A 21,888-nucleotide genomic window follows, 5' to 3' on the forward strand; every position below is an offset into this window, starting at 1 on the left:
CCTTCTGCTTGAGGTTTAAGATGTGAGCTCTCAGCTCTGCCTTCTGCCATGGTGGAGTTTGTTATTGTTAGGGTCTGTGTAGCTCTGGCTGTCCTGGAGCTATGTAGACCAGGCTGTCCTGGAACTCCAGGGATCCTCCTGCTTCTGCCTCCCAACTGCTGCCAGGATTAACATTATGCACCACCATGCCTGGTGGGTCCAGCTTGATTAAGGATCTCATTCCCTATTTTTTCTTTTGTACTGGTTGTGCCTACTCAGTGTTGTGGGTCTTTTGGGTTTCCTTTTCTTATTTCATTCTGTATGTTCTCCGGGCAATCCTTATCTTACGTAGGTTTAACTATCATAGTATCTTCTGAGAGTTCCTTGGTGTTGACAGGTTTGTGCACTAGTCCCTGGCTCATGTGAACCACTGCAACCTGTCTATACTACAGCCAGAGACTATACAGGCTAGAACAAACATGATACGACTTCTGAAGTTGCCTTTGAGAAACTCCTCACACAGTGGTGTTCTAAAAGAGAGTACTACTGTACTTGGGTCGATGCCTTTGTATTTACATCACAAGATGCTTGGTGGCTATGCGTCCTCCCATTCACTTCCAACCTTCTAGGACTGTTTTCAGAAAACTGCAAGAGCTTCCTTCCTCCCATCTACCCCTTCATCTGTGCTATGGTGCTTCTGACAAGATCCTGACATGAGACAATCACCATTCAGCTATCTTGTGATCTTCCAGGCAATAGCCTGTGACCTGTTTTCTGTACCCAGTGCACCAGCCCAGCCTCTGCAGCTAATACATAACGGGAGTTACAGAACTATCAGAAGTAAATATGGAAGGCATCCCATATGGATGGACCAGATACCTCTTGGAGCTACCAAGTCTTCTAGTCTTGACACATCAAGCCTGGTCCTGTGATGCTACTAACTCTAATCACAGCACCTGGTGTACTTAACAGAAGTAAACCATATGTAACTCTAGCTGCTAGCATGATAGCTTTTATGTAGAAAGACTTCAGTTCATATTGTATAGGAACCTGTCACCGTCAATCTAATTTTTGGTAGTCACAATCTTCCGCAAGCAGAATGAAAAAGCTGCAAGCTGCAGTGGACTGAAGTACTGACTTTGGTCCCCCAAGTCTCTCAGAGGCAGGCATTAGATCATGGGGTAGGGCAGGTAGCTTAACCATCAGTTCAGGAATTTTGCAACTCTGGCCTTACCACAGGGAATCTTCCGGCCTCAACACACCAAACCTGGTTCCTCTTACCTACCCTTGGGTACCATGCATTTTTCTGTTTCTTCCCTGTCCCCTCCCCAACACTACCCACAAGCACAGTTCTAATCATTTAGGGTTACTGGCTGCAGTATTTACTAGCAGAAGTCCCAGCCCACAAGCCGGAGTGGTCCGTCACTAAACAGGCAATTGTTCTTTCTCACCTTTGTTGTCTCAGCATTGTACTATATCTCCTGTTTTGAAGCTCTTTCCTCTCTTGGATCTTGTGTGTTACTGACTGGACTCTGGACTGTTTTCACACCACGACAATTCTACCACTGAGCTTTACCTTCCAACCCCCTTCATGTTGCTGTGCCCAGGGGTGTCACTGTTGATAAAATGTAGCTCTCATTTCCATATATTTTATTATCTTCTAGATACCCCGTATATACCTCACAGTAAATACATCCAACGTCAAACTCATCACTTCCTTGAACTTTTTCTTGTTTACTGGTGAAGACACAAAGTTAGAAGATAAATACAGGTTCTAGAGTCAGAGACCTGAGTGCTAATCCCAGCTCTGCCCAAACTGTACTGCCCAGGGCAGAAAAGCTCACTTCCTTATCAAGGAATCGGGAATGTTAGAGGCCACAAGTCCTCATTTAGTGCTCCATTACCTACAGAATCTCAGGACTGGCTGCTGCTTTGTTCCTTGTGTACACTGACGGCTGTACAGAAGGATGGTAAACCACAGTCTGTCTTTAAACTATCAAACCTTGTTCCACTGAGTTCTTTTGGGTTCCTGGAACATAGCAGGTATATTGTGTATACTACCTTCTGGCCATTCTTGACTGAGCCACTCCCTACTCTCAGAAAAACTTACTATCCAGCATCCATTTATGTCTGAGCTCAGATATTTCATGGTCTGAGAAATGAAGCCGGATTGGGTTCTCTCCCTGAAAGTAAGAACTTAGTCCTTATAATCCCAGTAGCAACAGGCCCCAAACCTAGAGTCCTGTGGATCAGGACCAACAGAAAGAAGCAAACAAAGGCCGAGATGGTTTCCAGGAGGGTGTATTACACAGGTGAGTGCAAGGGAAGCAAGCTCAACTGCTATGTTTGCTTTCGAAGCTCATCTGATGCCAGGGCCAAGTCTGGATGTTTTTGCTGGCCCCTAGGTTCTTGGTTTCTCCAGAGCAGGTTGGACCCAGTTTCTGGGCTGAGGGGGTAGGCTCTGCATGGAATGTCCTGCCTCCTGTCGCCTGAGGCATCAGGCACTTCCACGATGCTCAGGACTGGCTCCTCTTTCTCCATTTGTTCACATTCAGACTCCCATAGCCAGTTTTGGCTGGGGATCTCATGAAGTGGATAGGTCAGCCCAGGTGACTGTGGCTTCTCTTGCTCAGGAGACAGGTTCTTAGGAAGAGTTGGAGCTGTGGCTTCCAAATCTTGGGAGTTAGCTGGTTCTCCTGTCCTTGTTATCTTCTTGTTTAGGGATGCCCTGTCTGGACCTTCAATAAGGAATTTCCAGGACCATGTTCCTGGCGTTCCAGAGGTGGAGGTGGCAGAGCACCTGGTGGGGGTAAGTTCTGAAGATCTGGGACAAAGTGCAGCTAGTGCCTGTGTGTGGAGGTGCTGGGCCTTCCAGCAGCCTTCAGAGGGGTTGGGGCTTGTGGGCCCACACCTATTCAGGCTGGGGGCTTCTAAAGAACTGGTAGCTTCCTCAAAGGCTTGTGGCCTCCAGAGCCTCCTCTGGGAGAGCCCAGGAACTTCTATTCGGGGGGAACCTAGTATGTCCCCTGTCAACGGCCCAGAGCGTACAGGACCCTGGTTCTTTAGATCCCTGTGTATGAGAGCATCCTCTTCCCTATCCTCTCTTGAACCTTTAGGGGGTAGATTCTTGCCTGCTTCTGGTTGGGGGACTAGTCTTGGCTCTTGTGTGGCTTGGCCGTTCTCAGGCTCCTCATCAGTGTCATCTTCTGAGGAGTCTACTTCCCGGATAGCTTCTTGCTTTTGCAGTGACTCTCGGCGTTCAGCTCGATCCTGCCGGAGGGTCCCAAGGGCCCGTGAAGGAGCAGGCTGCAGCACCCCTTTTCCTGGAAGTGGTCCTTTCCCGGATAGCACACTTCTGGTTCCAACTACCTCCAGAGGGCTGGCTTCCCTGGGTGGCAGCTCCTTCTTCAGCTCACCATGGGGCAGGTCAAGACTATGCTTGCGGGAAGGGGCTAACTTCTTCTCAGAAGCTGCCAGTGCAGCGCCAGCTTCTCAGCAGACTGCACCCTTTTGAGCAGTGGGGAGCGGGGTGGCTCTGCACTCTTGGGCCGTGAGAGCTGCCTACCTAGTGGAGGAGACAAGTGAAGTTTGGTAGGAAAAGTCTGGGCTCCGTGTCCAGACAAGGGTGATGGGGAACGCTGAGGCGAAGAAGCTGCTGCTGCTGGTGGAGAAGGGGTGTGGGCCAAAGGTGACAGTGGGATGCTGCCTGCCGACTTGCGCCGTGGAGAGCGGTATTGGCGTTGGAGCTTGGGTGCCAGACCATGGAGGGAGCTGGGCCGTGTATGTCCAGAGCCAGCAGGGGAACTGGGCACACTGGAGCTGGGAGAGCTGCTCTGCGATGAATTCCCTCCCACTTTGGATAGATGCATGGATGGATGGAAAGACAAACAGAAAACAGCACATCAGTGTTAGTTGTTAGAAGTGACTGAGTGGCAAGGCAGAACTTAGACCTAGAATGCCCTAGAACTGCCTACTTGATACTACTGGTCCACTTAATCCACCCCCTCCCCCGCCCCAACACATCAACTCTTCCCAAGACTTCTGGATCTTCAAGGGTGGGCTCAAAGAGATTTATTAGAGTGGGGCCTAAGGGAAGCAGAGGGCTCAGGTTCCTTCCTATTTCCCAAGGGGTGGTTTCTGATCTACAGGGAGGCCCTTGTACCTGAGTGCACAGCATCAGGGGCTCCCCGGTAGCCCTGAGGAGGAGATCGGGGAGAGAGGCTGTGGCTGTGTGTGGGAGAGCCTGGACCACTCTCTCCTGATGACAAGGAGCGGTTAAGGGAAGAAAGGCTGCGGCTGGTGTGCAGCAGGGAGGCTTGCTTGGTGATCTTGCGAAACAGGGAGCTTCTTTTTCTGCTGTAGAGGTAAGGGCGAGGCTGATGTGCACAGGGCCCAGCATACTCTAGGCCCCAACAAATGTGCACACCCAGGTTCTCAGGGTAAACCTCTGGACCAAACTTATCTCACCTTTCTTGCCCATCCTTGCCCCGGCTTCGTTTGCTCCTTCGGGCCATCTTGGCTTTGTAGCTGCTTTTCCGAGCTGGCCCCACTTTGATAGATGTATTCTCCAAGGGAGTTGTTGAAATTGATACCTTGTTTCCACTCTGGAAAGCCAAGCAGAGAACAGCATGACACTCTGGCTAAGAGTGGTGGCTGTTCTCCTGTCTTGCCCTTACCTCCGCTGCACCACAGCTCCAGCTACTGCTCTTCAACAGCAGCACGTACAGCTCAGCAAGTGCTATTTGCTCTCACAGGTTAGAAAATGGTTCCAAGTGGCACCCCAGAGTGGTTTAGGTTTAGGAATGGTGAGACAGAGCAGCACCTCTCCTCCTGTCCTGCTCATCAGTCTCACTTGCATTTAGAAGAGTCATTGGGCCTTGGCCAGCAAAGACTACTTACATATGGAGAAAATCTCCTGTACTGCACATTCAAATTCTCCACGTCCATACATCTGTCCTTAATGCTGATGTATGTGTACCTGACACCCCCGCTCCTCCTACGGCTAGTCCAGGCTCACAAGTCTAGGGCCATTCATACTCACACAGACAGCATTTCCAGCACTAACCTTCAAGACCAGCTCCACCACTTCTGTATGGACCAGCCCATGCACAGGCTCACCATTGACATGGGTGATGAGGTCACCCTGACGAAGCCCTGCCTCACTGGCTGGACCGCCATCCTCCACATGCTGCCCCAGGAAGAGAAGAGTCTTTAATTTGGACCTTGGTTCAGGTGCTGTGACCCCTTGACCACCACCCTTTGGTTTCTGTGAATAATGTGGGCAGTGACCGAAGAAAGGGCAGACAGGCTCTGCTAACGGGAAGGTGGGAGAAACAAAGCTAGAGGACACCAGCTCTGCCTGGCCAGACATACCCACACCATGTGGTGCACAGTGTAGACGTCTGAGTCACCCATGTAGACACGAATGGCCCTCAGGGTGAAGCCATACTTCTTGCCAGCTCGGTGGATGATGATGGGAGGCCTCAAGCTGCCAAGAGCTGGCAAGAAGTCCCTGCTTGGAGAAGAGTCCCTGGAGGATGGATTAGATGACTGGGAATGCGGGGACATGGGGCTGGCCAATGGTGAGCAGGTGTGGTGTTCTGGAGGAGAAACCAAGACTTAGTGATCACAGATCTTGATCTGGCCATGATCCCAGCCCACTCCAAGTCATGGACAGAGTTAAGGCTAAGCAATATCTTCCCTGCAGGACTTGATTCACAAAGCATCCTTACCTGGATAGAACTTTTTGAGCTCTTGGTGGAGTACAGGTGAATGGTGCAGCTAGCACTTATGTGTGTATAATGGATCATGTAGGCACATCATAAGCTTTAAACATCGCAGTTATACTGTGAGCTCATTATTTATATCCACTTAATATTTTTCCCCCCAAGACAGGGTTTCTTTGTGTAGCTTTGGAGTCTGTCCTAGAACTCACTCTGTAGACCAGGCTGGCCTCGGACTCAGAGAGATCCGCCTGGCTCTGTCTCCCAAGTGCTGGGATTAAAGGCGTGCGCTACCACTGTCACCTGGCTCCACTTAACATTTTAAAAAATGATTTATTTTTGTTTTATCTGAATTGGTGTTTGCCTGCATGTATATCTATGTAAGGGTGTTGGATCCCCTGGAACTGGAGTTACAGACAGTTGTGAGCTGCTACGTAGGCGCTGGGAATTTAACCTGGGTCCACTGAACCATCTCTCCAGCCCCATATATCCACATTTTAAAAATGAAGAACTTAGGGCTTAAGAGTGTCAGACAAGATATTCAATTCTAGGTCAAGAGCCTTCAGCATTGATGATTTGAACTATTAGCTTTTTGCCCCAAAGCCTACACCTCTTCTGCCACTACAGTCCTGCCCTCTGGTGCACATGCATGGACATCACAGACATCAGCACGGGTCTTCAGAGACCTCTACTTGCATGGTAAGGAGGCAGTCTCTCAGACACCTACTTGTACACACATACACCTGCTGCACAGAGACTCATGCAGACCCCCAGCTTCCAATGTCCATCCTATGAGTTTTCTCTTAGTTCCCTGGTGGCCTTACCTGAAGGAATGAGGAGGGAAAGGGCTGTAGCTGAAGCAGACTTGATTACTTTGTTGACAGGGCGAGTGGTGCGCTTCTCTATAGAGTCCCCAGAGAGCAGCCGGTGACGGGCCCTGCGCACAGCTAGGTCACTGATGGCTTTGGCTGCAGCTTCCTCAGCCAGCTGTGGGGTCCCATGGCCTCGTGTCTCCATGGCTGTGGGTCCAAGTGAATAATGAGACCTGCAATGTAGCTAAGCCTCCCTCCCTGGTATATTCCAGCCTATGCTTTTCGCCATTGTCTGGGCCACACCTGCACAAGACCCACTGCTCTGGCCAGGAGGCTCCTCATTCAGCTTCAGCTGCCTCTCCAGTGGTTGTTCAGTGACAGGCCCAGATGACCCCTCTCCAGATGGGGGTGTGAGGACCCATATACCCTCCTGTTGTTGCCTCCGAGGGGTGCCACTGGTCTCCTCAGGACAACGAGGCACATCTGGGAGGCCTGAACAACGGTGTCGCACTGTCATCGGAGGACTTGAATCACTCTCTGTGTGGGACGACTCAGACACAGACAACCGCTTCCGTAATCTGAGAAATACAGGGCTTAGGTACTATAGGGTGAAGTGGCCCAGGTTGTCTCTACTCCTGCCTCTGCTGAGACTACCCCACAGTTATAGTCACAGACCTTTTCGCACATTTTGCCAGACTTCCCTGGCAAATGTCATTTAACTACCAACACCTACCCCTCCAGCTTCTGATGTTTACAACTGAGGCATGACTGATCTACCCACCCTGGTGAGCCCTGGGTGCTTACATCTCAGGGGAACCAATCACCCAGCTGCGGTCTCTGCCCTTCAGCCCTGCCAAGCCATCTGAGCGATCTTCCTTCTCCTCACTCAGGCTGCGCTTGGTTGGGGGTGGTGTCCGGCGTTCCTCAAGCAGGGAAAGCCGTTCCATGCTACTGTAAACCTATGAGCACAGGAGACACATGGGATGGCTCTGACAGCTATACCGTCCGAGAACAAAGGGTCTTCTTGGGATCTGACAGCAAGGGATTTGAGGGGACCCCTCCCCGCTTTATACCCTTCTCCATTCAAGTCGCTCATTTGCAGAAACTGTTCTGCTGGCCTGATTCTAGGGACTCCTGCTCCCCCCCCCCCCCCAACTCAGGGTTTCTCTCTGTAGTTTTGGTGCCTGTCCTGGAACTCACTCTATAGCCCAGGCCGGTCTCAAACTCACAGAGATCCACCTGCCTCTGCCTCCCGAGTGCTGGGATTAAAGGCATGCACCTCCACCGCCTGGCCTCTCTGATCTCTTTCTGGCACGGGTTCTAACAAAATTCCTTGAGCCTGCCCTAGGCATGTCCTTGACAGGCTCTCTCCTCTCCCAATCCCCCAGCAGCCTGCGCTCCTTAGTCACACCTTGCTGAACCTTGGAGAGCAGGAAGAAAACTGGCGGATCTCAAGGCAGCCGTCCTCACTCACTTCCTCTTCATCCTCAGAGTCTACATGATGGTATCGTTCTGAACGGGCTAGACCAAATACACAGTTTAATTAACTTCAGCACCCTTGCTGGTGCCATCCTGATGGCAGTAGGGCCCTGAGCAGTTGCTCCTGACCAAGGGATGCATAGGCAATTCCTGGTAAATATGGTTCATGCTTCACCACCCCCCCCCCAGCAAGTCTTACTGTCAAAGTAGCTGGTGTCATCCTCTGACTCCAGCTGAGGTATAAACTCAGCCTTTTGGCGAAGGAGTCCTGTCCAGTCCAGACCCGTGAAGAACGGGTGCTGCTTCACTTCACAGGCACTACCTGAGACAGAGAGGGCCGGGGAAAAGATCAACTGCATGGAGTACAGGTAATCGAGTCAGAGTTTCAGGATCAAGAGGGGCTTTCCACTGAACCTTAGGGTACACAGACTCAGCCTCCCTGCCCCCTTTCCAAGTGGTGAGAAATAGGAGAAAAACCCAACTTACTTGTGCCCAGTCTTTCTAGGGGGTTCTGGTGAAGCAGTTTGGAAGTGAGGTCTTGAGCATCTGGGGGCAGTGCATCATCACCCTCAGGCCACACAATCTCATCTGAAGTATTATGGGTAAGAGAGAGGAAAAATTGTGGGTAGAGTGGGGAAATGCAGAAAAAGGACAGTATAAGAAAGGGAAAAGCCAGGCTTAGAGCTCCTCAAAGCCTTGTCTGGAACCCCAGTTCCTAAAGTCCTAGAGGTTCCTCCTCTCCTAGGGAGTCTCACAGTCCCCAGAACATAGCTTGCTCTCTGATCCAGTGTGCACATTTTCAACAGTGACTTCTGCTCCTGAAGCGCCAGCTCACTTGCCATTTTACTCTAGACTCAGAGCTCACACTCACAGATACAAGAACAGCACAGAACACCCATGACACAAGGATGCCATGAACACAGAGAAAGCCCCAGGAGGACACAACACATGTGTGCTCAAACAGACACATGCCTACCAGGGACACACACTTCAGAAAAAAGAGCTCAAGACCCTCCCAGTTGTATGCATATAACCCGACTCCACACTGGTCCAGGGAGACAGTACCTACCACTGATCACTTGCCCAAAGAGCTCCTCCGGAGTGTCTCCAAAGAAAGGGACGCAACCCACCAGGAACTCATACAGGATTATGCCCATGGCCCACCAGTCCACTGGCTTCCCATAGCCTTGACGCAGGATCACCTCAGGTGCTATGTATTCCGGGGTCCCGCATACCTGAGCACAGAGAAGGCAGGCTGGCTCAGTATTCTGAGACAGCTTGCTGGCATGACAGTTTAGGATGTTCCTTCTGAATGAAGAGGCAGCTCACCCTACCTAATAATAATAAACAGTACCAACAGCCATTCCAGGGAACGGAGTTAAAGCTCTTGGTCAGGAGGGTTTCTGTATTTCCTAATTAACCAAAACATCTCATTCCAGCCTGAAACCAGCCCTCTCTATCTTTTTCTTCTGGAGCTGGTCATAAGAGTTGGTTCCTGCCCCCAGAACAGAACCTACCAATCATCTGTGGCCATCACAACCTGAAATACCAAGTCAGAAAACATCAATGGGCTGCTCTTGAGAAAATGGCACAGCATTCAGTGGAAGTGTGGAGCTGTGTTCCAAGAACACACCCCAGGAGAGCTGTGCCTCAGGCTGATCTTACATGAAGATGCATCAATAGTTAAGACAGCTATTTCATCCAAATCCCAGGGAATTATACCCATTTTCTCAGGGCTCATCCTGTTTTCCAAATGTGCTATCTACTTCAATGTTTCCCTGAAACTAAAGGCAAAAACGTGGAATACCCATGTTAATACTCAGGCACAGATTATAAGCAAGTAACTCCAAGGCCTTATTCTGAGGCCTGAATTTCGACCCCCAAGGTTTTCCCCATGCTTCTTACCTGCTTGTCTAGGAACTCCCGGGCATCCTTTTCAATGTGGCCCTCATATAAGTTGGTTGTCAAACTCATGAGGCCAATTTTAGAAAGTCCAAAGTCAGTGAGTTTGATGTGCCCCATGGATGTAATCAGAAGGCTAGGAGACCACAGGAAAAAATCATGGAGTTATTTCCCAGTTGTCCCTTAGTACTGATTTAGTATTAGCTTCTGCAGGGCACCAGGGGACACAAATGGGGAGCTAGGCAGCTATAAACCAGCAGCAGCCCTGGCTTTGTGAGTACCATTTTCTGTCCCTCCTTGCAAGTCCATCTCTTTGTTGTTCCCTTGTACCTGGACAGGTACTGCCAGAAGAGACTTCCTCCAGGCTGAGTCCAGCCATCCTAAAGAAGCTGCTGTAGTCATTAACAGCCCCTCTGTAAGCCAAGGAACTTATAGTATCCATCTCAGGGAGAAGGAAAACTGATGAAATCTTTTCCCATGCCTTTGATTTGGGAAAAACTAGACCAGAGACTGCTTTAAATACTTTGCCTGGGCCATTCTACTTGATGGTAAGGGCTTCACCCTGCCACCCTCTATTCTAGTGATTCCATTATCCCTGGTCCCCACTTCTTTATTTTTTCGAGACAGGGTTTCTCTGTATAGCCCTGGTTGTCCTGGAACTTGCCCTGTAGACCAGGCTGGCCTTGAACTCACAGAGATCGCCTGCCTCTGCCTCCTGAGTGCTAGGATTAAAGGTGTGCGCCACTATCACCCAGCTTGGTTCCAATTTCTTTAATTGGATCAGTGTCAGCGGTCCAGGCCACAAACTCAAACTATGACAAATGAAGTCAGGTTTCCTACCTGGTTCATCATATGAGTAAGAAACATGTTCAGTGAGCTACTGAGTTCTGTGATAAGTGTCTCCAAACTGTCCTGGAACTGAGGATGCAGTCCAGTGGAGGAGTATCTCACTATCATGAATGAGACCTTGGTTTTGATCCACAGCACCAAAGGAGGAAGAAGGCAGGGGGACTGTTTCTAGAATACTCAGCACAGCAAATGTGCTGTTTTCATTTCAGAAGGAAGGAATCTGAGACTCAAAACTTTTTTAATAAAAAGACTGACTCAGTTAACAAGCATTGACTGGCCATCTGTGGGTCTGCATAATATCAAAGCTATTTTCTCCCTCCCCCCCCCCTCCCTCTCTCCCCCCCCCCCCCCCCCCTCTCTCTCAAGACCCGGTTTCTCTGTGTAGTTTTGGTGCCTGTCCTGGATCTGGCTCTGTAGACCAGGCTGGCCTCAAACTCACATAGTGCCGCCTGGCTCTACCTCCCGAGTGCTGGGATTAAAGGCGTGTGCCACCACCGCCCAGCCCAAAGCTATTATATACAGTCATTATTAGATATGCTGATTCTTTTGTTCTGCTTGGTTTCTTCTGTTTCCTAGTAGCCATTCTAAGATAATCCAAGCATGTTGTGTTTGTCCCACTTATGAAGAGACTTAAGAGGAAGACCTGAACAATAAAAACAGACAGTGGGCATACTTGTCAGGCTTGAGGTCACGGTGCACAATGCCGTAGTTGTGTAAGTATTCCAAAGCCAGCACAGTTTCTGCAAAGTACAGACGCACCATGTCCACAGGCAGGGCCCCAATGTTCTTCAGCAGAGTGGCACAGTCTCCCCCTGCAAAAAGCCCAGGCTATCATGAAGAAAGGCTATCATGTTCCAGTACTCTGTTCCAGCCAGTTCTCAGGCTTTGCAGTACTTAAGAAGATAGTTTCACAGAATAGCCTAATGTTAGACCCTGTGACTCTAGCCCTTCTGCTACTAGTGTGGGTGGGAGATAGGTAGTAGGAAGCAGGAAATGGATTAGACTATTAGGTGACAGAAGGAAGGAATCCAGGCCTTCATACTTTCATAATGACTTGCAGGTATAAGACTAAGTTTTCTAGGATGGGAACACTATATTCAACAAATGCATCTGCTAGGGCTGGAGAGATGGCTCAGTGGTTAAGAGCACCAGAGGACCCAGGTTCAATTCCCAGCGCCCATATGGCAGCTCACAACTGTCTGTAACTCCAGTTCCAGGAGACCCGACACACTCACACCAATGCACATAAAATAAAATTAAATAAATTATTAAAAAATGCATCTGCTAAATCATTCATGTTTGTTCACTTATTTCCTTCTTTTCTGACTAAAGTGACATGTAAACCTCCAGCAAATAGCCACTGAAGTAAAAGCATGGCTTTGTTCAGGTTCAGCTTTAAGCCTTAGGGGAAATGTTTGTATCTGTACAGAGTGAGGGGGTCCGAGGAAGGGCTACTGCAAAGCTGCTGCCTGCCCCTCTCCAGAGCTCTGCCCATGTTATTCTTCTAGTCTATTCCCAGAGTATTGGACTAGGTTTAGGGATGGTCCTTTATCAAGTCATCAGCAGGGGCGATCTTGCAGAGTCCCACTTTGGGCTTCTATGGCTGCTAGCTAAAGCCTCTGCCCCTGTCTGCACAGACTTTGGGGAGGAGACTCTCTGGCTGCTGCGTTACTGCATCTGTCCACTTTTCTCCTGTGAAGCTATGTGCTCACTGTGGCCAGTGGTCTGAGTTCCTAAGCAGAAATAGATAACAAAGAGGTCTTTGGAGCCCGAAGCTTCGCTACTCTACAAAGAAGCTGGTCCTTATTTAGGCCGGAGGCTCCGAGTACACTTGGACTTCCACACAGGCCATGCTCCCCCAGTACCTTCAACATATTCCATCACCATGCACAAGTGACGCTTGGTCTCAAAGGAGCAGAACATGCTGACCACAAAGGGGTTTTCAGCGAACGTCAGTATGTCGCGCTCCACAAATGCCTGCTGGATCTGGTTCCGTAGGATCAAGTTCTGCTTATTAATCTTCTTCATAGCAAAGCGCTGCCGAGTGGACTTGTGCCGCACCAGAAAGACAGCCCTGGGGAAGACAGCCAGCCCAGCCCAGCACCCAGGGTCTCTTAGCACCTCAAATGTACGTTCCATAACCCCCAAATGCCTCTTCATCCCACATATGTGCACAAAACAACAAAACTCTTGGGGATATGCCTACTACTAAGAAGAATCTAGGCTTCTGGCCCAATTAATGCTTCCATTTCCTGGCAGAGCAGGTCCTGAGGGCCCAGCTCAATGTTTCCAGAACTCAGAGGAATGCTACCAAGACAGGTGGGAATCCTGCCTGGGCAATGAACCAATGTTCAGATGCCAGAGGAAGCTGAACTCTTGATATTCCAGGAGAATTCAAAGAGGGAGTGGGTCCACCTTGGGGCATCTTCTGCCCAGGGGATTGGGTATCATACACTTTCAGAAGGAAGAGACCAAGGGCTGATTCAGCTCTAGTCCTGGCCCCAATCTGACCCATGCCTTTACCCATAGGCGCCATTGCTGATGAGCTTAATGGTTTCAAAGTCCTCTTCAGAGGGGGTCTTTTTATTTGGCAGAGATGCCCCACGACCCTAGAAGACAAAGAAAAAGGAAGGAAGTAGGTATGATCTTCAGAGCACATATGCTTGGGGAAGCTGTGTGTGTACCCAGTCTTAGCTGAGTACATGCAGCTCTTGCCTATTCTTTCCCAGGAACCATACGACTTTTCATTGTTGGTAGCACCAACTTCCTATCCCTTTATATGTTCCTTTAAAAAAAAAAAGACTTATTTATTGTTATTCTATGTGTATGAATTTTTGATCACAACTATGTATGTGTGACTGGTGTCTGTGGAGGTCAGAGGAGGGCACTGGATCTCCTGGAATTGGAGTTACAGTTGGTTGTGAGTCACCAATGTGGGTGCTGGGAATTAAACCCGGGTCCTCTGGAAGAGCTAGTACTCTTAACCACTGAGCCATCTTTCCAGTCCCCAGATGTTCTTTTAAAGCAAACTTATAGGGCTTCACAGAGCTCAGTCTCCAAGACTGCAACAGTAGCTCAGGATCTTTACCTCAATGGAATCATCTGTCTCCGGAGTATCAGGACTGTCATAGCTGCTCAATTGGGCCATTTCTAGAAACACAGCAAGGACACCAGAGAAAATTGTAGAGCAGTGATAGGCATTTCAGCAATACCCTCAGATCATACAACAGGTACACGTGGGATAAGTATTAATACTGTATCAGTCTGAAATGTAATACTGTGGCTCTGTCATCAGTAAAGCACAGATTTTAGACAGGAAAATAAGTCAAGTACCATTACTCTACTATTTCTAAAAGTTCAGTGCCATTTACAAGGCCTGGCACAGTCTAGAAAAGCTTCTCTCAAACAAGGCCTAATGGAAGCTTCTACCTGTACTCATCCTTCAGGCCAAGACTACTTTACTTATTGGAGCAGGGAAGCAAGCAGACAGGGGCAGAACAGCCACAAAGCAGGATAGGGAAGTCCAAGGTTCATGCAGGGGCTCATCGTGAAGTCCAGAAGAACAGAGCTAAACTCTAAAGCAGAATGGACAAGCCCTAAACAGGAAGGCTTGTAAGGTGGTCAGTAGGAGAGAGAAGAGTATGGAGAAGGGTGACCATTTTAAATGTTGATTATGATCCTTCCTTGTGGACCTTGTTTAATCTGAGGATCTAAATCCAACCTAGCTGGGCCCAAGGGAAGCCTGTCTAGGACACAGCAGGCAAATATGAACAGTGATTCCAAAGGAAAGGCCATGTAATGGCAGAGATCACAGAGTGTCTCCTGTAGTCCTGAGATCCCTGAGGTCATGTTATATCCATGTCTAAGCTAAATCTCTTCTTTATAGCCACTATGCAGCATGCTCACCCTCTAGGGGATCCCGTGTGAGGCCCAGCTGGCTAACAATGTAGCGGGGGATGTCACATTTAATTCCATGTCCCTCTTTGGCATGACCCTCAGCTGCTTCTAACAGGTGATAGAATTCTTCAGGGTCAAATTCCTGTACCAGAGAAAAAAGGTGGTTGTGGTCAGTTGGGGAGAGATACAAACGTATGCTGCTGCCTTTCTTGGAATTAAAAGCACATACCATAGGGAAAGAAATTAAACCTCTTTGTGATGATATACCCTGGTCTCTAAACATCCAGAAACATGAGTTACAGATCATGGAACAAAGCTGTCTTCTAGGTCACCTCTAGATGATTTCCTAAGCATAGTATAGTCTTCTTAGAAATAAGCACAAGAGCTTTTGACTTCAAGACAGGTTAGCCTAGTTACCTGTTGTAAGTCTGATTCTTTGAGCCAGGCGGCACTGTCAGGTATGTTCAGGTGGTCCACCTGGAGCACTGCTGGTATATATTCAATCATAACCCGTGATTTAGCATGGGGTAGGCCAGACTATAGTTCTTGCTGCCAGTCCCCTAAGTGCTTGCAAATCATATTTAAAAAAAAAAAATTCACTAACAGAAATGTTAATGGTACTCCCAGTTTTGTTGTTGGCAAGACACTTCCTTTACATCCCCGATTCCCCACCTGCACATCAACACTCCATGTTAACTCACCAGACATTCCAGGAGACGAGCTGGGCGGGCAATGACAATCATCAACTTTTTTACCAGCTGTATCACAAAGGCTACATCTGAGCTCTCTGAGCGCTCATGAGCCTACACAGAAAAGAAAGGTTACTTACACAATTATCCTACTGTGAATGGGTTAAACAGGACCAGACTGCACAGAGCTAACCACAGGAAGAAATATGGAAATGTATGTTGAACAGTCATTAAATTCTTTGAGACACAGCCTGCACTGAATTTCCCCCCTCTATTACAAGGGCCTAGTAAATTAGAGAACAGAATTGGAAAAAAAAAAATGGTAATTGGCCAATTAGAGAACACTCAAGTGTTCTCCCAAAGGCACCAACACCTAACCTCAGGTAGTCAGTCAGTTTGAGGAAAGGCCAGAAGGTTTTAAGCAAGACTGTGACTTGAGCATTTTATATTCATCTATTTAATTTTTATTTTTATGGTGTGTACAGACACATGAACTCAGGTCATCAGGCTTTGTGGCAAATACCTTTACTTGTTAATAAAGTGTCTTAGATCTGACTTTAGCACTTTAGAAAACCTTACACACAAGAGGAACAGAGTTTCTGGCTTAGGAGCATATGTCTACCATCTACGCTGACCAAGAGGCTCTGGTGGAAGGATCACTGGAACCCACTAATTCAAGACAAACCCAAGCTACACAGTGGAAGCTGTCTTGAAGAAAAACAAAAAAAAACCCTTTAAGTCATTCAATGTTAATTCTTTGTATGATATACCTATCAATTTCTTGACTCTTTTTTAAAATTATTTTAAATTACATGTAGGTATGGGTGAAACATCTGCATGTACAATGTCCATGGAGGCCAGAGACCAGAGGCATTGGATCCCACTGGAGCTGGTCTTTCAAGTAGTTGTGAGCTGCCAGATGTGGATTCTAGGAACTAAACTTGTGTCCTCTAGAAGAGTATTGTGTTCATAAACACTGAGCCATCTTTCCAGCTCAGTTTCCTAATTCATTCATTATTCTTTCTCTTTCTTTCTTTATCTATCTATCTATCTATCTATTCTGTCTGTCTGTCTGTCTGTCTGTCTATCTATCTATCTATTGCTGTGGGATGTTCTGTATGTCCTGTGGGAACCCTTCTTGGGTTCCTCGTGGCTTTACCAGCAGTCCGTATAGAGGATATTAGGACCATGGCCTGATGCAGGTGTTGAGATGGTCTGCACTTGCTGTCTGGGATGGTCTATATGTCAGTTGTTCTATTGGTTAATAAATAAAACTATCGGCGTGCTAGGCAGGAAAATAGCGGACTAGCAGAGAAGAAATAAAAGACATAAAGAGAAGGAGACGCTGCAGCCGCCGCAATGACCAGAGATGCTGCAGCAATCTATCTAACTATTTTGTATGCAGTATTCTGCCTGCTTGTATCCCTGCAGGCCAGACGAGGGCACCAGATCTCATTACAGGTGGTTGTGAGCCACCATGTGGTTGCTGGGAATTGAACTCAGGACCTCTGGTAGAACAACCAGTGCTCTTAACACCTGAGCCGTCCCTCCAGCCCCCAGTTTCCTAATTCTTAAATGTCTTTGGGAACTTCCAACTCACTATTAAGAAAATGGTTAAAAGAAAACTATTCTTTATTTTGTTGACTTTTTCCCTCTCATTTTGCAGGTGTATATGTATGGTATGTTTGTATGTATGCAATTGTCGTATAGGTGCATAAGTTTAGAAATTGATATTGGGGTATCTTCCTTTGTTGCTTCCAAACTTTTTTTTTTCTTCCAGACAGGGTTTCTCTGTGTAGCCTTGACTGTCCTGAAACTCACTTTGTAGAGCAGGCTGGCTCAAACTTAGTTTTTAAGACAGCGTGTCTCACTGAACCTGTCAGTCACTGATTGGCTATATTGCCTAGCCAGTGAGCTCCAGGGTTCCCCTCCCTCCCCTAGGGGTTATGCAGACGTGTGATCACTTTTGGCTTATTACATGGGAACTGGGGATCCAAACTTAGGTCTTCATGCTTATGTTGCAGCCACTTTACTAGCTGACCCATCTCCCCAGTCCCTTGACATTTTCCCTTCTTTTAAAGATAGACTTAATATGTAGCTTAGGCCTCAGTCTCCAGAGTACTGGGATTATAGGCGTGTGCCACCACATCTGGCCATATTTTATTTCTTGGTTAGAAATCTCCACCCCCTAGTACTAAGGATTACTAGGGCCTCATACAAACTAGGCAAGTACTTTTTTTATTAATTTTGTGTGCATGTGGATATGTTTGTGCCATGGTGTACAAGTGAAGTTTCTCTTCTATTATGTAGGTCCAGGGGATCATCAGGCTTGGTGGTAAGTACATTTACCTAATGAGCCAGCTTACCAGCTCCAGAACCTAAAAATAATTATTAAAAACAAAACAAAACAAAAACCACTCACAGAACCAAGTTCCTCTGAAACTAAGCAGACTTCTCAAGTGATGGAGAGGCCTAGGGCAGGATATAAGCTCAACAGCACCAAATCTGGAAGTTCCTACACACTGGCAAGGAGACCTGGTGGTGGCCAGCAGCTGGGCTCACTGCTAATTCCTGAGATTACTGTGTGGAAGTTTCATCAGTTTCCACATCAAGACACTTACATCTTGCAGAAGCTTTTCCAAATTCTCTTGAAGTTCGTAGAAATAGTGTGATGTAATGAGGCCACTCCGAGATTTATCCAGGCAGTCTCGGGCCATCTCAATCACCTGATGATGAATAAAGCTTAGGGCACCATCTGCCAAGGGCAACACACTATCTGGAGTGTTACAGGAAATGAATTCGGCTAGTCGCTCTTCCATTTGTGCAGTGGCCTGGGAACAGAAGAAGAGATGTTAATTTCCTTCCAGTCCCAGCTTAGCTACAACAAATTCTGAAGGATGGGATCTCTGTACGCCTTACTTCCTCATGCTACCTTGGGAAACCTAATTACATAAGGCATGAAGTAGTCACTTCAGGTAAGTCAGGCAGCCCCAACACCAGATCTGAGGCCCTCTATCATCTTGGTTTGCCTGTCTCTTGCCACACTTTGTAATGCAAGCTTTTTGGTTCTGTAGACAAATAGGTTTGCTAGTCTCTTACTGGCCATGTTTCATGCCATTGTCTTTGTTACACATTCTCTGGGTTCTGGCCTGAGTTACTGTTGCTCCTAATCTCACTCAAGCATCATCAATCCTCAGACAAGTCTTCTGCTTCCTGGGAAACAAAAGTTCTCTTTCCTCTGTGCTTCTAACTTGGACTCCTGACTGGGTAACTCAGTGCATAGATGATGTTGGCTTCTGAACCTTTCTATGCATAAGAAGTTATGGCAAGTCAGAGAGTTTCATTATCATAGGGCTCTCATATTTAACATGAGTTCACACTGAATACAATAGGTGCTCAGAGAACATGTATGGAAGGTATGATTATGCCTAGTTTAGGAAGCTAGGATGGAATGGAGGTCTGGCTCAGAGCTCTCTTTGGCCTAACTCTCTAGGACCTTGGCTTCTTTTTTTTTTGTCACTGAGTGATTTCTGATTCCCAATATGCTGACACAAACAAAAGTATGTTTATATGTGGCATGTGTACAGAGGGATTTTTAAAAAGTGAGAGCAGCATGAAGAGAAGCAATGGAAGGAATCTTAACACATTTTCTAACAATAGCCTGTCTTATATGAAAGAAAAATACCTATAAATACCAACCCACAGTGCTAGGTGTCAATATGTATCTCTGTACAAAGAGGATGAGACATGAAAGATAAATTTCTCAACAATGCACACTCTAGAATTTCATTATAAAGCACAACAACATGGCTTCCTAGCTGTTTTCCTGCTCTTTCTTTGTTCTTATTCTTATTCTTGTGTATACTTCAAGGCTACCACGTGAAGGCCAGAGAGAACATATTAAACAGAATAATAGCTAATATTACTGAGTACTTCTTATGTCCTGCATACTGTTAAAAAAAAAAGAGTTCATTTATCCTCATGGCATCTAATAGGGTTCTATTATTACGAGTTGTCAATGAGGCAAATGAAGCTCAAGGAAGTTAAATACTTTGTCCAGAATCTTGCAGCTAATAAATGGAGCTGAGATGAATACAAGTGGTCTGGGTCCTTGACACAAGGTTTCACTGGTGTATGTCAAGAAAGGAAAGCACAGAGCACTTCTGCCATCTCCCTCAGCTCTCATGTGTATGGTGGACTATACAGTTGGAGGGAAGGACTTTGAGAGCAGCAGGAAGCATGTACTCCAGATACAGACAGACAATCCAGGGAGGCCTGGGCAGAGGAGATGGAGGAGGCCTGAGCACCTTAGCCCCCAATGTCTCTCAGATAGGACTTGTGATTGCTATTGTGGTTTTCATCTTGACTACATCTAGAATGAACTAAAACCCAAAAATGGCTGAGCACACCTGTGAGGAATTTTGCTTAATTAAATCATTTGAAGTGAGAAGATCTACTTCTAACCTAGATCTTTGATGTGGGAAGACACACTTTTAATCCAGATCTTTTGAGGTGGGAAGATCCACCTCTAATTTGGGCCACACTTTCTGCTGAAAGCCTGTGTAAAAGACATCTCTTTTTGCCTGTTTTCTCTTGCCCTTGCTAGTAAGTCCATTCCTTCAATGGCACTAGAGTCTACTTCTTTGGGATTCTGGTGTATACTGAAAACCAGCTAAGATATCCAGCCTCATGGACTAAACAACTACTCAATTACTGGACCTTATGTTCACAGGCGCCATTGTTGGATTAGCTGGACCAACAGCCTGTAAGTCAGTCTAATAAATCCTGTTTCTTTTTCTTTTCTTTTGAGATATGGTTTCTCTTTATAGCTCTGGCTGTCCTGGAACTTACTCTGTAGACCAGGCTAGACTCAAACTCACAGAGATCTGCCTGCTTCTGCCTCCTGAGTGCTGGAATTAAAGGCCATGCCACCACTGCCCAACCCATAAATCCCATTTCTATACAGAGAGATTCATTCTGTAAATTCTGCTACTCTAGAGAACCCTGACTAATACAGGGCTGACTGCTTTCTGTAGGAATCAGAAGGCCAAGTATGAGTACACAGCAGGTGGTTCTTGATCAGAACTGCAAATTCACACCTGTGGTGGCAAGTCTATAATCTCAGCATTCACAAGATTGGGGCAGGATTGAGGCTGAGGCTAGCCTGGGCTAAATATCAAGTTCTAGAATAATTCCTACTACAAAGTGAGACTGACTCAAAAAATAAACAAACCCCTCAATATCAAAAAACACAAACAAGCAAATTAAAAAAAAATAAAGGATAGGGGAAGAGCAGTAGGAGACATGCAAGTGATGTCCTAGTTCCAAACAAGGAGGTTTGCAGCAGAAGTGTAAAGTACTATTTCCTAGCTATCTTGGGATAAGACCAATCTTCCTTCTCACTTTAAAAATGCAAACATGAATGTTAGCAAGCAACTCTAGGGCTCCTGCCTCTTGTCCTGTTGTTCTCTTGGCTGCTTCTTCTACCAGATCTGTATACATTAAGAAATCTGTGTCAAATGAAGGTGTGTCAAAAGTGGGAGGAGGTTGGGGACAACCTCGAGTTATGAATGCAATGTGCACAGTAGGAAACCAGATCTCTAGTTCCTTTCTTCTTTAACACATATGTGACATTCTCCTCCACTCACTACTTGTTCTGGAGTGGAGAAATAGAAGCTCTATAAGTAAAGACCTCTGCTTTTCTCTCCCTGGCCCCTCTAGATGCCTTTAAAGATGGTGATCTTTTTGGATACTTCTGCACTTGACCTCTCATTCTGGAGTCTTCCTACTGGGTTGGCTATAGGTAGCCATCCTTGGATATTATTTTCTCCTTTAAGATAAATCCTTACCTTGGGGAATCTTTCTTTGTACACATGATTCATCATTATTATTTCACTGTCGAAGGAAACTGGGGACCGCCCAGGACTGAGTAAGAAAGAAACAATTATGTTATTTAATGCCACAAAAACATCAAGGAAAAATATGGCCATCCCTTGAGCCCCCCCCCCAGTCCCAATTGTCTTTAGTACCTCACATATTCTTACATTCATGAGAGTTAGGTTCCAGGCTTTGTTTGTAGAGCCCCTAGCACATTTGTGTATAGTTTTAGAATAGAATTATGTGGAAACTGGCGACTGACCTTCCTGCCAGAGGTGTAGCTCTCACACAGCTCCTGGCCAAGGTTGAGAGGAGAAGATTCTACCTGCCAGTCAACCCACAGCTGGCTTCCCAAGGATAACCTCTTTCATAGAAAGACTCCCTCTCCTTACAGCTTTGCTTAGTGGGATAAGCAAACAAGTACTCAGAATCAAATCAAATAAATAACCAAAGAAAGACTGTATATACCTATTTTCATTTCTAAAACAAGCTACAGCCAGTGGGCTACCTTGACGGTCACCCAGAGGATGCAAAAGCCATATGAGTCCTAAATCTAGGTCTTTTTCTGAAAGTAGAAAGGAATTTTCCAGCCTTTTAATTATTTTTCATAGCAACCTGTATCCTTCCATCTAGCACACTGTGACCGTATCTCCTGAAACATTTCAAATCTTGAGTCAAACA

The 21,888-nt window shown here is 46.8% G+C and overlaps 1 protein-coding gene across 1 annotated transcript in view; it reads right to left on the minus strand.

Annotated features, from left to right (window-relative positions):
• Positions 1-1,614: 1,614 nt before the first annotated feature.
• Mast2 (microtubule associated serine/threonine kinase 2) overlaps positions 1,615-21,888 on the minus strand; it is a 173,155-nt gene continuing 152,881 nt past the window's right edge. The window contains 22 exon segments of the mRNA XM_028889534.2: positions 1,615-3,464; positions 3,467-3,832; positions 4,142-4,335; positions 4,447-4,583; positions 5,045-5,167; positions 5,353-5,579; positions 6,527-6,721; positions 6,818-7,092; positions 7,319-7,473; positions 7,926-8,035; positions 8,193-8,315; positions 8,480-8,581; positions 9,063-9,228; positions 9,899-10,031; positions 11,418-11,556; positions 12,610-12,818; positions 13,268-13,353; positions 13,833-13,894; positions 14,651-14,783; positions 15,343-15,444; positions 17,952-18,161; positions 21,180-21,255. Coding sequence (XP_028745367.1) covers positions 2,320-3,464; positions 3,467-3,832; positions 4,142-4,335; positions 4,447-4,583; positions 5,045-5,167; positions 5,353-5,579; positions 6,527-6,721; positions 6,818-7,092; positions 7,319-7,473; positions 7,926-8,035; positions 8,193-8,315; positions 8,480-8,581; positions 9,063-9,228; positions 9,899-10,031; positions 11,418-11,556; positions 12,610-12,818; positions 13,268-13,353; positions 13,833-13,894; positions 14,651-14,783; positions 15,343-15,444; positions 17,952-18,161; positions 21,180-21,255 — 4,468 coding nt within the window. The 3' untranslated portion in view covers positions 1,615-2,319.

The sequence above is a fragment of the Peromyscus leucopus genome, chromosome 2 (assembly GCF_004664715.2).
Source record: "Peromyscus leucopus breed LL Stock chromosome 2, UCI_PerLeu_2.1, whole genome shotgun sequence".
NCBI classification, from domain to species: domain Eukaryota; kingdom Metazoa; phylum Chordata; class Mammalia; order Rodentia; family Cricetidae; genus Peromyscus; species Peromyscus leucopus.